Raw genomic sequence first — 16,364 nt, forward strand, 5'->3', positions numbered from 1 at the left:
TCCATATGGTTTCTCTCCAGTGTGAATTCTCTGGTGTTTTTTAAAGTTGGACAGGTCAGAGAAGTGTTTTCCACACTGATCACAACCATAGGGTTTATCTCCAGTGTGAATTCTTGTGTGGCTTTTAAGGTGTTGCATTTTGGAGAAGTGTTTTCCACACTGATCACACCCATAGGGTTTCTCACCAGTGTGAATACTCTGGTGACTTTTAAGGTGGGCTATTAGAGAGAAGTGTTGTCCACACTGATCACATCCATAGGGTTTCTCACCAGTGTGAATACTCTGGTGACTTTTAAGGTTAGTCATATGAGAGAAGTGTTGTCCACACTGATCACACCCATAGGGTTTCTCACCAGTGTGAATACTCTGGTGGCTTTTAAGGTTATGCATATGAGAGAAGTGTTTTCCACACTGATCACATCCATAGGCTTTATCTCCAGTGTGCATTCTCTGGTGGCTTTTAAGGTGGCCCATTTGAGAGAAGTGTTTTCCACACTGATCACAGCCATAAGGTTTCTCTCCCGTGTGAATTCTCTGGTGTATTTTAAGTCTGGAGATGTTAGGGAAGTGTTTTCCACACTGATCACAAAAGTGTAGTTTCTGCTTAGCCAATCTTCTTTGTTCATTCATATCTGGTAAGACAGGGAAGCCAGACTGATGATGCAACACTGGATTGGAAACAAGGACAAAGTAAGTATTGTTGAGAGGTACTTCACATACACAAAATTGCATGTAGTGCAAGTAGTTAATGTCCACAATTTATATGCACAACTTACAAATGTGTTGTGCATATAAATAAAATCCCCACATTATGTTGAGGAAGTAGCCAACTAACAATTACCTTAAAACTTTATTACAAATAATAATCATATTTCCAAATGTGGCTAAAATAACCGCTCTACCAGCTCACAACAACTTATCAACAACACATTGCAAACTTTTAGGTAAGGCTATTTTCAATGTTTATTGCATGACTAAATATAAAGGTAATATAGCTGTTACTTAATACACTAAAGTCTTAGCATCATATAGTGAATATGTGGTTGAAGGAACTGTGAGACAAATAATAAATGATCTAAATCTAACTCACATCAATGCTACAGGTCAACATTAAGTTTGAGAATAAAATAAATGTTGAGACTTGTTTTACTTGAAAGGAAAAGCAACACAAACATGACACATATGTCAGAACTCAGAACAATATGTCAGAACATGAGGAAATGAAAAAGGAGGGAGAGTCAGTAACATACCAAGTTCTTTGTTTCCCTCCTGTTCAGAAGAGTTGAGGTTGAGAGAGTTCATCTTCACCTGAAGTCTGGAGTCCACAGTCAGATCTGGTCTAACCTCGCATCACCAGTCTTTCCACCTCGGAGGAAAGCCTGGTATTCGTTACTGAAGGCCCATATGATCCGGTCTAGACCACGCCTACTGAAGAAAAAAAAAAAAAAAAGCATCCTCTTTCCGGTTTTGTCGCGATCCGGTTTGCGCGGAGCAGCTTTGTTTTGGTTCCCCCTGTTTGTTTCCCCTATCTATTTAAACGCTGAATCGATTACAACTACTAGTCGCGTCTCGGCAGTCGCTTCGAGTTTGAATAAAATATGGATATACCAAACGAACTATTCCAAGAAGTACTTGAAGAAACTTGTCGGATTCACCAAATTACTAATTTGAAGCCACTACAGCGGCTTTGTATTAGAAGTTTAATAGATGAAAGAGACGTTCTCGCTTGCCTACCAACTGCCTACGGTAAAAGTCTGATATTTCAATCGTGGCCAACAGTATGCAATATTCTAGGAAACAAGTTTCCTACCAAATGGCCCAATGATGGAATTGTAATAGTTATATGCCCGCTTCTCTCAATAATGGAGGATCAAGTCCAGCTACTAAACTCCAAAGGCATCTCTGCAGCCTGTGCAGGCAAACAGATGGACATTGATGAGAGAATTGCAAAGGGAGATTTCTCCATTGTATTTGGCTCGCCTGAACTGTTTGTTGGAAACGACTATTGGAGAGATGTGCTACAAACACCCTTATTTCAACACCGTTTACTTGGCATAGCAGTGGATGAAGTGCATACTGTGATTCAGTGGTGAGTAATCCATAAGACATTACAAACAGAATGTAAGGCTAGCATGCTTTATGACCCCCACCCCCCCTAATAACTGGCCTATTATTACAAATGCTACTATCAAATAAAACTCACATATTTGACTTAAGTAAAAGTAGCAATACCACAATATAATAATACTCTGTTACAAGTGAAATGCCTGTGTTCAAAATGTCACTTGAGTAAAAGTACAAAAGTATTGGCATCAAAATGTACTTAAAGTACCAAAATGTACTTAAAGTACCAAAATGAAAAGTACTTAATTGTTTGAAAATAGCATATCTACAAGCTCATAAGCTTGTAGATCTGCTATTTTCAAATAGCCTATGGATAAAATAGGGCTTAAGTGGTTAATGTATGTTTTATAATTGTAGTGTATTAAAAGTACAATATCTGTCTCTGAGATGTGGTGGAGTACAAGTAAAAGTACTGAAAAATGGAACTACTCCAGTAAAGTAAAAAATACCTCACAATTGTACTTAAGTACAGTACTTGATTAAATGTACTTAGTTACTTTACAACACTGCAAATACTCTAATAAAAAGTAATTACTTTTTCTAAAAATAAAGTCTTGTTGGGTGCAACTGCTGTGGGTTAAGCTGAAAGCATTCTGGTCTGTGATTATTCATGTTTGACAATCATTTTTCTTTCTTTAACAGGGGCCAGGGAACAAGAGGTGGAAAACCATTTAGGAAATGGTGTGGCCTTGTGGGTGAACTCCGTTCACTGCTCCTCAAACGTGTGCCATTGTTTGCAGCAACAGCAACTGCATCAAAGAAGACCAGGCTGGAGCTTATGAAAATCATGGGAATGCAGGACTGTATTGAGATTAAGGTGTCTCCAGATCGTCCAAATATCAGGCTTGCCGCAAAGAAGGTGTCCTCTGATGCAGCAAAGACATTTGCATGGTTGTGTGAGGAACTGAAAAAAAAAGGACCAAGGGCAGACAAAATCCTCATATACTGCAACACCATTTCAGACTGCTCAGAACTCTATGTAAATGTTTTTAAAACATCTCTGGGAAAGAGTTTTTGCTATCCACTAGGTGCTAACGATGTCTCTGGCAATAGGTTAGTGGATATGTACCATTCTGCAACTGCAGAAGATGTAAAACAGGATATCAGTAACTCCCTGAAAAACGCTGCCTCCACTCTCAGAGTGGTAATTGCCACATCCGCACTCGGTATGGGGGTTGACCTAAAAGGTATTCATATGGTAATCCACTATGGACCCCCAAGGGAAATGGAGGACTACATGCAGGCCATAGGGAGAGCAGGTAGAGATGGTGCAGACTCCCACTCTCTTATCTTGTATCATGGCAGACAATTAGTGGGGGTGTCTGACCAGATGAGAAAGTATGTGTCCACCAAAACTTGCCGCCGTGTCAAATTGCTTGATCTCTTTGATGAGGAAAACATCAAGCCGTTTTCTCCAGGGCATGCATGTTGTGATGTTTGTGGTGAATCTTGCAAAAGTTGTTCTGATTGTTCTGAAACATGCAATGGCAGACCGAGTATGATGGAGCTACATGCAAATGACACGCCGGCATGCAGACAAAGAAGTGTCAGCGTGGCACAAAAACAAGAACTGCAAATGCATTTACAGGACATTGTAGAAAGCATGGCAGGACTGGCACTTCCCAGCACAGTGTCTTTGTATAGCTGCACATCAACTCCTGACTCCAGTCAACAGGAGTTATTCAAAGAGGTGGTTGATAACAGCTGTACTTTGTTCTCATTGGAGGACATCTTTAACAACACTCAAGTGAGCACCTTGGCACAGGCAGAGCACATTTTACAAGTTGTCTGTGATGTCTTTAATGACATAGAGCTGGAATGATTGTCATACATTGAACAGTACAGTCCCCTAATAATGGCAGTGGTATTGTTTTAATTCCCCCCATTGTTCCATTTTTTTAAAATGAAGACCACAGCTTTTTTTTTTTTTTTGTAATGTGAGGTGTATTCAATAAATGATTGAAAGTACTTCAAGCTTAACAACTGCAGAAGACAAAGGAAAAGTTGTCAAGCCGAATTCCCAGATGTACAGTATAAACAATGGAGTTTCACTTTTATTTTCTACCTTATAACGCCATAAGTCATTGAAAGTGTTTTATTGTGTTAAATGTGAAACCCTGTTAATCTACTTTAATAAAATGCTTGGTTCACAAACATCTAAATGCTTTCCCCTGTTATATCAATCACATTTGAGGGCTTATTTTTACCCACTTATTTATTCTCATACACATTTATTACACAATTGCATTTATTAGACAAAAAATTTAAATTTAAATTATTTAAATTAAGGGACACTTATGTATTGGACAATAAAATCAATTGGGCTGAAGATGCATTCAAAATATCCAGCATGTCGATCAAATGAATTTGAGATAAAGCTTTTATTGATTCACATGGACAAAGTCATGTGTTTTAGCAGCAAGCAGGAAGTAGCATAGGACAGGTAAATAATCTATTCATTAAAAAATGGACAATATACATTAGGTTAAATCTTCACTTGGTCTGAATAATGTAATTATGAGCATAAATGCACAATCTATCACAGATCAATAGGCATGACTATTTCTCTTAATGCCTATGAATGGATCATGTACATCGGCTATTTCTGGCAAAGAGGTTTGGTGTAGAAGGTAAAAAACAGCACACAAAGTACAGAGTGAAAGGTCAAGTTTACAAAGTATTGACGGTTAAAGTGGTTATTGGTTTAATGTCTGAAAATAAACATTAACATGAATCAAACATGATAGTGCTGTCAAACAAGTCTATGAAGCTATCTATTACATCTATGAAAAAGTTTAATCTGCAAGACAATTTTATATACATTTGAGGACTTATTTTTACCCACTTATTTACACTCATACACATTTTTATACCTACACAAAACATTTAAATTTAAATTGAGGGACACTTATGTATTGGACAATAAAATCAATTGGGCTGAAGATGCATTCAAAATATCCAGCATGTCGATCAAATGAATTTGAGATAAAGCTTTTATTGATTCACATGGACAAAGTCATGTGTTTTAGCAGCAAGCAGGAAGTAGCATAGGACAGGTAAATAATCTATTCATTGAAAAATGGACAATATACATTTGGTTAAATCTTCACTTGGTCTGAATAATGTAATTATGAGCATAAATGCACAATCTATCACAGATCAATAGGCATGACTATTTCTCTTAATGCCTATGAATGGATCATGTACATCGGCTATTTCTGGCAAAGAGGTTTGGTGTAGAAGGTCAAAAAACGCACACCAAGTACAGAGTGAAAGGTCAAGTTTACAAAGTATTGACGGTTAAAGTGGTTATTGGTTAAATGTCTGAAAATAAACATTAACATGAATCAAACATGATAGTGCTGTCAAACAAGTCTATGAAGCTATCTATTACATCTATGAAAAAGTTTAATCTGCAAGACAATTTTATATACATTTGAGGACTTATTTGTACCCACTTATTTACACTCATACACATTTTTATACCTACACAAAAAAAATAAAAATAAATTGAGGGACACTTATGTATTGGACAATAAAATCAATTGGGCTGAAGATGCATTCAAAATATCCAGCATGTAGATCAAATGAATTTGAGATAAAGCTTTTATTGATTCACATGGACAAAGTCATGTGTTTTAGCAGCAAGCAGGAAGTAGCATAGGACAGGTAAATAATCTATTCATTAAAAAATGGACAATATACATTTGGTTAAATCTTCACTTGGTCTGAATAATGTAATTATGAGCATAAATGCACAATCTATCACAGATCAATAGGCATGACTATTTCTCTTAATGCCTATGAATGGATCATGTACATCGGCTATTTCTGGCAAAGAGGTTTGGTGTAGAAGGTCAAAAACAGCACACCAAGTACAGAGTGAAAGGTCAAGTTTACAAAGTATTGACGGTTAAAGTGGTTATTGGTTTAATGTCTGAAAATAAACATTAACATGAATCAAACATGATAGTGCTGTCAAACAAGTCTATGAAGCTATCTATTACATCTATGAAAAAGTTTAAACTGCAAGACAACTTTATACAATATGTAGTAGGGGTCCCTGCTTCATATCTCTCTCAGCTAAGGGAGTCCTTGGCCTGAAATGTTCAGAAACTTTCTCTCTCGAATAGTTGACAGGGAGGGAGGGAATGGCCAACCGTTTTTTTAATAGACAGCAGAGAGGAACTGATCAATAAACTCCACTAGCGTTGCTTTATGGGCCATTATTCTTTTTTCATTGATCCATTTTTTGAGGTATGACTGTTTCAAGTCACGGATTGGGTTTGCCTTCTGATTTTTAAAGCAACTGTAGGACCTCCCTGGCGTAAAAACAAATACCTTCTCTCGGTGAAGTACATCAGCCATGGCAGTGATGTCTGCTTCCTTGCTTGCAGCAGTGTGTTTCCCCGAGTCAGGTCTCATCTCACAGCCTTGGTCAAAACATTCAACAAAATCTTTCATTTCGCCAAGTGTTTTGCTCATGGCCTGTGCTATGGGAAACTGGACATTTGCCCCAATGCGTTCAATGCATTTTTTGGTGTAGAGCACATAATGTTCACAGTTGAGGTCCATGGACATGTTATTGCCGGCCTGTCCACTCGGGTTTACTGTGCGGTTCCACTTGATCCGGTGGGCTTCACTGGGGCTGAGGAGGCCTTGGAGGTCGAACTGAAGTCTCAGTGCTTCAAGGCTGTAACGATGCCGGCCTTCCTGCTTGAAGTACAGCATCTTAAACTTCCACAGGCGACATATCCTCTCACCATCGCCCTCCTTGATAGCGTCCTGGAAGTCACGTTCCAGCAAAGCCACCTTCAGGAATGCAGAGTGATAATTCTGCACACCATCTGTCTTTGAAGCAGACCCCTGTGGCATTGTTGCCGCTTGTTTGCCATGGTCTGTGCAAGTAAAATGATGGACATTTGCCTCGTGTTGTGTCAGCTGTTCTGAGTTTCTGAATGCTGCATGGCTGCAGTCATCAAAGCGGCACTTGAACATGTCCTCAGGCTCAGTGTTGTCTTTGCTCTCCAGGTTTACAGTGATACTCTCATTCAATATGTACTTTGATACTATGTTTGATATTTGAAGATCAAACCATCGCTTTTGATCAACCATTGACAGGAAATCACTAGGTGGACAGTTTTGTTTTGGAAAGTCCTGTTTTGTCTCCATGCCAAAGTGATCCAGTGTAGCTGTCATTATTAAAGCATCCGTCACATCGTGAATTAAAGTATCATTTGCCCTGTAGTGCTCTCCGAGTGCTGACTTATTTACGTCTTTCCTGTGTATTTTGTTCCGAAGCTGGTACAATGTGCCAATGTCAAGGGCCGAAGATGTATTGTAGAACTGCTTGTAGATGACATCATTAAAATTCATACTGCAGTGGAAGTCAGCCACTTTAGTTATGATTCCTCCATGTCTTTCTTTTGTTGTATTGCTGTTGATGATGGAACGTATGGCTTTGTCTGAATTTTGCTTTGTCAGTTGATCTCCTGAAAGTGTCACTCTGATAGGTTTCAATATGGTTTCTCCGTACATTTCAGCTTGTACATAGGGCACGTATCTGTCATTGATGTAATCAATTGTTTTTATCATGTCTTCTGGCTTTTTTTCATCAACATCAAGCAAACCCAGCGGTATTATTTTTGTTTTCTGGGACATTGTTTCAGAATACTGATGTGGCAAATGCCAATTGACGTTCTCCTTAAACTTAGCAAAGGTGGGAAAAAGACTGACCACCACTCGACCAACTAATGCCTGAAATTCCGATTGGAGGTGCTCGTTGTCCAGATCATTGGGAATTATTCCCTCCCAAGGGACATCAAGGACTGATCGTTCAGTGTCCGGAAGATGAGCTGCGCTGACTCTCTCCCGGTTTCCTAACATTAGTAGCCAGTGGTAGTCAAGTCTTTGATGTGCCATTGTTAATGTGTGGGGTCTGACCGAACGATCCAGGTTGTCCATGGTGATTTGAAACGGCAATGTTGTTGGTGGTGTAGGGGCCTGAAGATGAAAGAGCATAACAGTGAATAACTTATTTTCACACATTTTTGGGAAAACTTCAATATTGTTTTATGCTGCTTTAACATGGTTCCCATTTAAAGACGTCTCCCTAATTTGTCACGCAATGACAATATTAATGTAAAATCAAGGCCATACCTGTATATCAGCAGTTGATGTGGTGAGCCCTGGCAAAGGTGTTGGACTCTCAGGCTCTGCTGCTGAGGTACTGGTGGGTCTGTCCTCTGTCTCATCGTCTTCTGGATGTTCTGAATCGACAAGATCATTCCCTCCATCGACATCCATCTGCCTCTCATCAATGCCATCCTGTTCCTCATTGTTTCTCTCGCATGCCCTTTTCCATTCCAGGAGTTCTTTATCGTAGGTTTCACCCATCTCTTTGAGCTTCTGCATGGTCTGTAGGTATGAGACACACACCCCTTGTGTCCGAAACCGCAGAAAGCAACGCTTGGTGGCTCCTGCATGTCGCAAAATGAGTGAGTTGCGGAACATAGGTGCACACATACGCCGTGAACGAGCATGCAGCATCATTGCACCAGCCATTGTTGCAACTCGTTTTTTCGTTTTACCCTCAGTGGTGTCATTTGGTGTGGGCTCTTTCAATGATATGGAAGTAGCGCATTCCAGGAACTTGAGTAAGGTAGGTGCGCTAGTCCTCCATTCCTCTACTAAGTGCTCTGAACGGAAGTTCTTCAGGGACTGAAGAGAAGTTTCCCTTAAGATGGAGCCAAATGAAGGACGTGTGACCGCCACACACTCTTTTTTTAAGTGCTTCATCACCTCTGTAATGACCATGTCACGAAGTGCAGGTACTGCCATGATGTCATTTGGCAGGTTTTTGTACTGTCCTAGTGACACATGGTGTGCTATCTTTTGAAGTGGCCCCATCTTATGAACAACTTTCCGAATTCTCCGATATCGTCGCATTACACTAGGTGAGGACTGAGGTGCCACAGGAGAAATGTTTGGAGATATCTGTGTATTAAACAGTATAGTCAATTATTTGAAATATTTTTTATTGTGAAGCACAGGTTATGGTTATACATTTCTGTACATACATGGATAGCTTCCTTTTTTTAAACAAAAACAGACATAAACACAAAACAGACAGGTAACATGAAAAAAAAAACACTCAAACTTAAGCAAAAATCAAAGGGACCCTCCCGCCTCCCTTCCCCCTCCCCAGAAGTGCTGCCCCAGATTACGTGCGACACGGGTCATCCACAAGGATTAGCCTTTCAACCTTTAAGAAAGGAGACTAAAGGCTTCCAAATCTTTTCAAAATCTTTCAGTTTATCTTTGAGTATATATCTGATTCTTTCTAAATGTAAGGACTCTGTCATCTCGTTGAGCCAGAGTTTGATTGTGGGGGTCTCTTTCTTCTTCCAAAATAAGAGTATCAATGTTTTTGCGGCAATAAGGCCGTATGAAAGAAGGCGCTGTTGAGGTAGTTGTAATTTCTTCATCCCTTCTGATACCCCCAGGATGACTAACACTGGGTCTGGATCTATGTCTACCTCTAGTATATTGGAAAATAGTCTGAATATCTCTATCCAGAAATTCTGTAGGTCACAGGGCATAACTGCAGTACAGTTGCATCTGCTGATTTGCAGTTATCACATTGGGGGGAGGTGTCTGGGAATATTTTGTGTAATTTTACTTTTGAGTAATGAGTAAAGTCAATTAACACGTAAATATAATATAGTGACATTACATCAGTTGTTACATTTAAGAAACATTCAAACCTGGACAGACTCTGAGGATGTAAGTGGAGTGGTAGCTTCTGTTGTTGTTACAGCAAGCAGTGGGGTTGATGCAGTAGGTGTTTCTAGGCCCCTAGCATCATCCTAATGAAACAACAACGTATAGTAGTAGGCCAAATCAAAATCAATATATACACCCAGTTTATAACAATCGCCCTGACTCATGATGGACTAATAACGCTATTCAAGACATAACATTTATATGTATTGAATACTTTTTCACTTACACTGTTTTTCTCTTGAACTATTCTTAGGTTTTCCAGACCAATTTCAATGGTTGCAGTGGGAGGTGCAGCAGAAGAAATGTCATCAGATACTATCGCCATCTGTGTATTACATAGACCAGTAGATTAACATTTAGAAACTTAACACATCAAGTACAGTGGCTTTACATCGCGTTAGTCTGGTGCTGTTAGTGGAGTGGTAGTATCAGTTGTGTCTTGTGACTTTACAGCAGATGAGGAGGAGGATTCAGTAGGTGTCTTTGCTAAAAAAAGCCCCTAGCAGCGCCCTAAGGGCCCAAAAACATAGTGTACAAAATCAGAAAACCTCATAGCCACCCAGTTTGTCTGCAAAACACAACCCCCCTGGGATTACTAACACTATGTAACATTTAGGTTAAATACAAACCTCATCAGACTCTGTGACATCTGGCGGTGGGGCTGATGCTGTAGATGCCTTTGTAAGGCCCATAGCAGCACCCTAATATAACAGAAACATATTACACATACAATACAAATTCTCTCCAAATACAAATACAGTAAAAAATGTTATTCAATACGCCTCAATGTGGCGCAAATGTAATAAATGGTTGCTTACCATGCCCATAACATGAAAGATGCCCAAAACACAGAGAACGTCATGTGATTTTGGAAAAAGTGGCGGGGAATTCATGTGCCACTGCAATTTATCAAGACAAACCTTTACCTTTGTAGGACACCACAAGAATGCAACCTCAGACCTTTTCTGCTCTCCAGAAACTGGTCTGCCAACAGCTTTCTGAAATTACGTATGAAATAGAACCACAAAGATACAAATAAGAGTTTCACATCATTTCTTTTTTAATAAGTTCATCTTATTAGTAGTTTATTTTTCTTGCTATTTAACACCATACAGAGGCCATCTCTACACAGGAAAAAGACAAACCTGAGCAGAGTGTGGGACTGTCGTGTCCTGTTGCCCTAGAGCAGGCGGGGCTGCTGATGCAGTAGGTTTTTTCGTTAAAAGATCCCTAGCAGCGCCCTAATAGGTAAAAGAAAAATACATATTACACAAACAATAACAATTCTAACCATCTATACATATTTAATAGTACAAGTTGTTACTCAATGTGCCTCTATGGTGGCACAAATGTAATAAAGGGTTGCTTACCATGCCCATAACATGAGAGGTCCCCAAACACAGAAAACCGCATGTGATTTTGGAAAACATGGCAGAGAATTCATGTGCCACTTCATTTTATCAAGACAAACCTTTACTTTTGTAGGAGACCACATGACTGTAATCTCTGAGCCTCTACGCGTTCCAGAAACAGGTCTGACTTCAGCTTTCTGAAATGTTGTAAAAATATTAATACATGGACACTTTTAATGGAGACCAAACACCAGTTTTTGAAATACACGTTATCATTATTTCGTTATTGCTTGCTGTAAAACACAATACGTCGGTCAACTCTAAAGGTCGCGACAGAAGGGGAGCGGTGGACGCGGGCGTTTTTTGTCCTCCTGTGTGGTGTGGGGAACACAAAGGCTGACCGCAATCCAGCTTTTGCCGTGCACAAGCGCGAGAATTTCACGGGACCGCGCCCGCCGGCCTCACCGCCCCCCAACTTATCCACGTGTCCCAGATAATCGCCCGCCTCTCATAGAAAATAAATTACATAGTCGCGTCGGCCGCTCCCCTTTTGAAATGTCCTTAAGAAGGAAAAAACAAACCTGGACAGACACAGGGAGTGCCAGTGGAGTGGTAACTTCCCGGTGCATTACAGGAGGCGAGGAGGATGCGTTAGATTCCTTTACTAAAATGCGCGTAGCAGCATCCTAAGAGAATATAAACATATTACACATACAATACAAATTCTCTCCAAATACAAATACAGTAAAAAATGTTATTCAATACGCCTCAATGTGGCGCAAATGTAATAAATGGTTGCTTACCATGCCCATAACATGAAAGGTGCCAAAACACAGAGAACGTCATGTGATTTGAGAAAACGTGGCGGGGAATTCATGTGCCACTGCAATTTATCAAGACAAACCTTTACCTTTGTAGGAGACCTTGCAACCTCAGACCTTTTCTGCTCTTCAGAAACTGGTCTGTCAACAGCTTTCTGAAATTACGTATGAAATAGAACCACAAAGATACAAATAAGAGTTTCACATCATTTCTTTCTTAATAAGTACATCTTATTAGTAATTTCTTTTTCTTGATATGTAACCATCTCTACACAGGAAAACGACAAACCTGAGCAGAGAGTGGGACTGTCGGGTCCTGTTGCCCTACAGCAGGCGGGGCTGCTGATGCAGTAGGTGCCTTTGTTAAAAGACCCAGAGCAGCACCCTAATATGAAAAATAATAAAACATATTACAAATAATACTAATTTTAACCATCTATACATATTTAATAGTAGAAGTGGTTACTCGATGTGCCTCTATGGTGGCACAAATGTAATGAAGGGTTGCTTACCATGCCCACAAACACAGACAACGTCATGAGACTTTAGAAAACGTGGCGGAGAATTCACGTGCCACTGAATGTTTTCAAGACAAACCTTTACTTTTGTAGGAGACCACATCACTGGAATCTTTGAGCTTCTCCTCGCTCCAGAAACTGGTCTGACGTCAGCTTTCTGAAATGTTGTAAAAATATTAACACAAGGACACTTTTAATGGAGACCAAACACCTTTTCTTTAATCCAAGTATTCTTAATTTTGTTATTGTTTGCTGTAAAACACAATATGGCTGTGAACTTTAAAAAGTGAAAAAACAAACCTGGCCAGACACTGGGAGTGTCAGTGGAGAGGCAACTTCCTGTTGCATTACAGCAGGCATGAAGGATGCTGAAGAAGTCTTTGCAAAAAGGCCCCTAGCAGCATCCTAATATAACAGAAACATATTAAACATGCAATACAAATTCTCTCCAAATACAAATATAGTAAAAAAAATGTTCAATACGCCCCAATGTGGCGCAAATGTAATAAATGGTTGCTTACCATGCCCATAACATGAAAGGTGCCAAAACACAGAGAACGTCATGTGATTTGAGAAAACGTGGCGGGGAATTCATGTGCCACTGCAATTTATCAAGACAAACCTTTACCTTTGTAGGAGACCTTGCAACCTCAGACCTTTTCTGCTCTTCAGAAACTGGTCTGTCAACAGCTTTCTGAAATTACGTATGAAATAGAACCACAAAGATACAAATAAGAGTTTCACATCATTTCTTTCTTAATAAGTACATCTTATTAGTAATTTCTTTTTCTTGATATGTAACCATCTCTACACAGGAAAAAGACAAACCTGAGCAGAGTGTGGGACTGTCGGGTCCTGTTGCCCTACAGCAGGCGGGGCTGCTGATGCAGTAGGTGCCTTTGTTAAAAGACCCAGAGCTGCACCCTAACAGGAAAAAAAATAAAACATATTACAAATAATAATAATTTTAAACAACTATACATATTTAATAGTAGAAGTGGTTACTCGATGTGCCTCTATGGTGGCACAAATGTAATGAAGGGTTGCTTACCATGCCCACAAACACAGACAACGTCATGAGACTTTAGAAAACGTGGCGGAGAATTCACGTGCCACTGAATGTTTTCAAGACAAACCTTTACTTTTGTAGGAGACCACATCACTGGAATCTTTGAGCTTCTCCTCGCTCCAGAAACTGGTCTGATCTGTACATTAAATATACCAGTAGAATAACATGTACACACTTTACCCATACATCACAGGTACATTACACCAGATTTTACATTTAGGAAGATGACAAACCTGGACAGACTCTGGGAATGTCAGTGGAGTCATGCCTTGTTGTATTACAGCAGACGAGGGGGCCGATGAAGGGTCAACAGGTGTTGCTGAAGTGGCCCTAGTACGCTGATAGAATAAAAAGGTATTAGACCAAATCACAAACAATCTCCACCCAGATGGTTATGACAATCACCCTTGCTCATGAGGGACTAATATTGCTATTCAAGAAAGTTATTACAATTAAATGTATGAGTTTACTTTCTGTAGGTGTTTGTATCGTAATACAATAGGTGAGGCAGGAGGAGCAGCAGAAGCAAGGTCTTCAGAGACATTCTCCGTCTGAGCATTGAATACACCAGTAGAAAACATTAAACATAAAAAATGACAATGACAGCCATACTGGTGCATGATGGACTAATGCTATTCTTTGTCACTTACTTTGCATTCTGTCTTTAAATGCCCCCTCTTTCCGCCCGGCCGCACCCCGATGATCCGCGGCATAAAAGCAGGTGAGGCAGGAGGTACAGTATAAGAATGCTCTTCAGAGACAATCGCCATCTGTACATTAAATTGACCAGTAGAATAACATGTAGAAAATTAACACATACATTACACCAGATTTTACATTTAGGGAAATTACAAACCTGGACAGCGTCTGGGAATGTCAGTGGAGTGCTATCTTCTGACATCTCTTGTGGCATTACAGCAGACGAGGGGGCTGATGCAGCAGCACCCTAATAGAACAGAAATAAGTATTACACAAACAATAACAATTCCCACTAGTCCTTGGGCCAGACGAGATATCGCTACCACTAAGTTGGCAAAACCTTACCTATACTAAATTGTTTTTTGGGCCAATATAAGTAAATGAAAATATGATAGACTTTCCATAGGAGCAGCTTTTTATATTTTTTGACATGTTGTTATTTTTCTCTATAGGCGGATTTTCATTCATAGCCAACAACATATTAAAAGTTATATAACACACTTTTTGGACATCACACTGCTCCTTTTTTTTAATAAATTAAACAAACCTGTGTCCAATTAAAGTAGTTGATGAAGTGGGTGTGGCCTATTTGGTGGTGGAGCAGTTTTTTCAGGAATCAAAGCTGAAGTAGTAGAGGCCCTAGGAGGGGTCCACGCGCGACTGCTTATTTTTTTTTCTAGTTTTGATTTTTGGCATCCATAGGACCTCTAATATTGGGATTTTGATGATCCCAAGAAAAAAAGTGGTCCCAAGTGTGTTTTTTTCAATGTTTTATTAACCCTATGAGACCTGCGGGATGGCTGGCTGGAACGCCGGCGAGACTGTCTTTCGGAGACTGTGGAACACTCAAATTTAGACGTAGCCCAAAGATAGAGATACCATTTGATTCCAGACAACCTCAGGTTTCCAATGGGACCAACCTTGTCATGCTACCTTGTCGGGAAGGGGGCTAAATACCTAATGATTCAAAGTTAAGACAACATTTTGGCGAGGGAAAAACGACCATCACCATTTTCCAAATGGTCCCTTGAGCTGTCACCTCAATATATGTGAATGAAAATGGGTTAAATGGATACCTACAAGCCTGTCCTGTACAGACATGCCAAATGTATGCCTATCTCATGCAGTTCTGGGCAAGAACCATGCAGTGTTTTGCATGCAGTATAAATATGTAATTTCTGCCTATTGTAAAAAGGAGACCACTTCTTGGAGAGGAGAATGCATCTATAGTTGTATGGGACCACTGTACTGTATCTAGAAACCACTGTACTGTATCTAGACCACCACACTGTATCTATTGCTATATGAGACCACTTTACTGTATCTAGAGACCACTGTATTGTATATATACCACCGCACTGTATCTATTGCTATATGAGACCACTTTAATGTATCTAGAGACCACTGTATTGTATATATACCACCGCACTGTATCTATTGCTATATGAGACCACTTTACTGTATCTAGAGACCACTGTATTGCATCTAGACCACTGTGCTGCATCTATATCCCACTGTACTGAATCTATAAACCACTGTGCTGCATCCAATCCCACTGTACTGAATCTATAAACTACTGTACTGCATGTATAGACCATTGTACTGCATCTATAGACCACATACATTGACCACTGTACTGTATAGACCACTATACTGCATCTCAACTCAACACAGCTTTAAACATGTATATATAAAGCACATTTAACATGACTATGTCGCCACAAAGGCTCGGTAGATGCAGTACAGTGATCTACAGATGCAGTAGAGTGGTCTACAGATGCACTAGAGTGATCTACAGATGCATTAGAGTGGTCTACAGATGCAGTAGAGTGGTCTACAGATGCAGTAGAGTGGTCTACAGATGCAGTAGAGGGGTCTACAGATGCACTAGAGTGGTCTACAGATGCAGTAGAGTGGTCTACAGATGCAGTAGAGTGGTCTACAGATGCACTAGAGTGGTCTACAGATGCAGTAGAGTGGTCTACAGATGCACTAG

General features: G+C 39.9%; 1 protein-coding gene across 1 annotated transcript; it reads right to left on the minus strand.

Annotated features, from left to right (window-relative positions):
• Positions 1 to 1,870: 1,870 nt before the first annotated feature.
• LOC311034525 (uncharacterized protein) lies at positions 1,871 to 9,018 on the minus strand (the record flags this gene model as incomplete). Its single annotated transcript, XM_084042404.1, has 3 exons — positions 8,284 to 9,018; positions 6,466 to 8,127; positions 1,871 to 1,909 (listed from the first exon to the last, which is right to left on the minus strand). The coding sequence occupies exons 1-3, from the start codon at positions 8,962 to 8,964 to the stop codon at positions 1,871 to 1,873; spliced, it is 2,382 nt and encodes a 793-aa protein (XP_083898530.1). The 5' UTR covers positions 8,965 to 9,018.
• Between the last annotated feature and the right edge of the window lie 7,346 nt (positions 9,019 to 16,364).

The sequence above is a fragment of the Gymnoscopelus microlampas genome (genome assembly GCF_963454915.1).
Source record: "Gymnoscopelus microlampas genome assembly, chromosome: 19".
Taxonomy (NCBI): domain Eukaryota; kingdom Metazoa; phylum Chordata; class Actinopteri; order Myctophiformes; family Myctophidae; genus Gymnoscopelus; species Gymnoscopelus microlampas.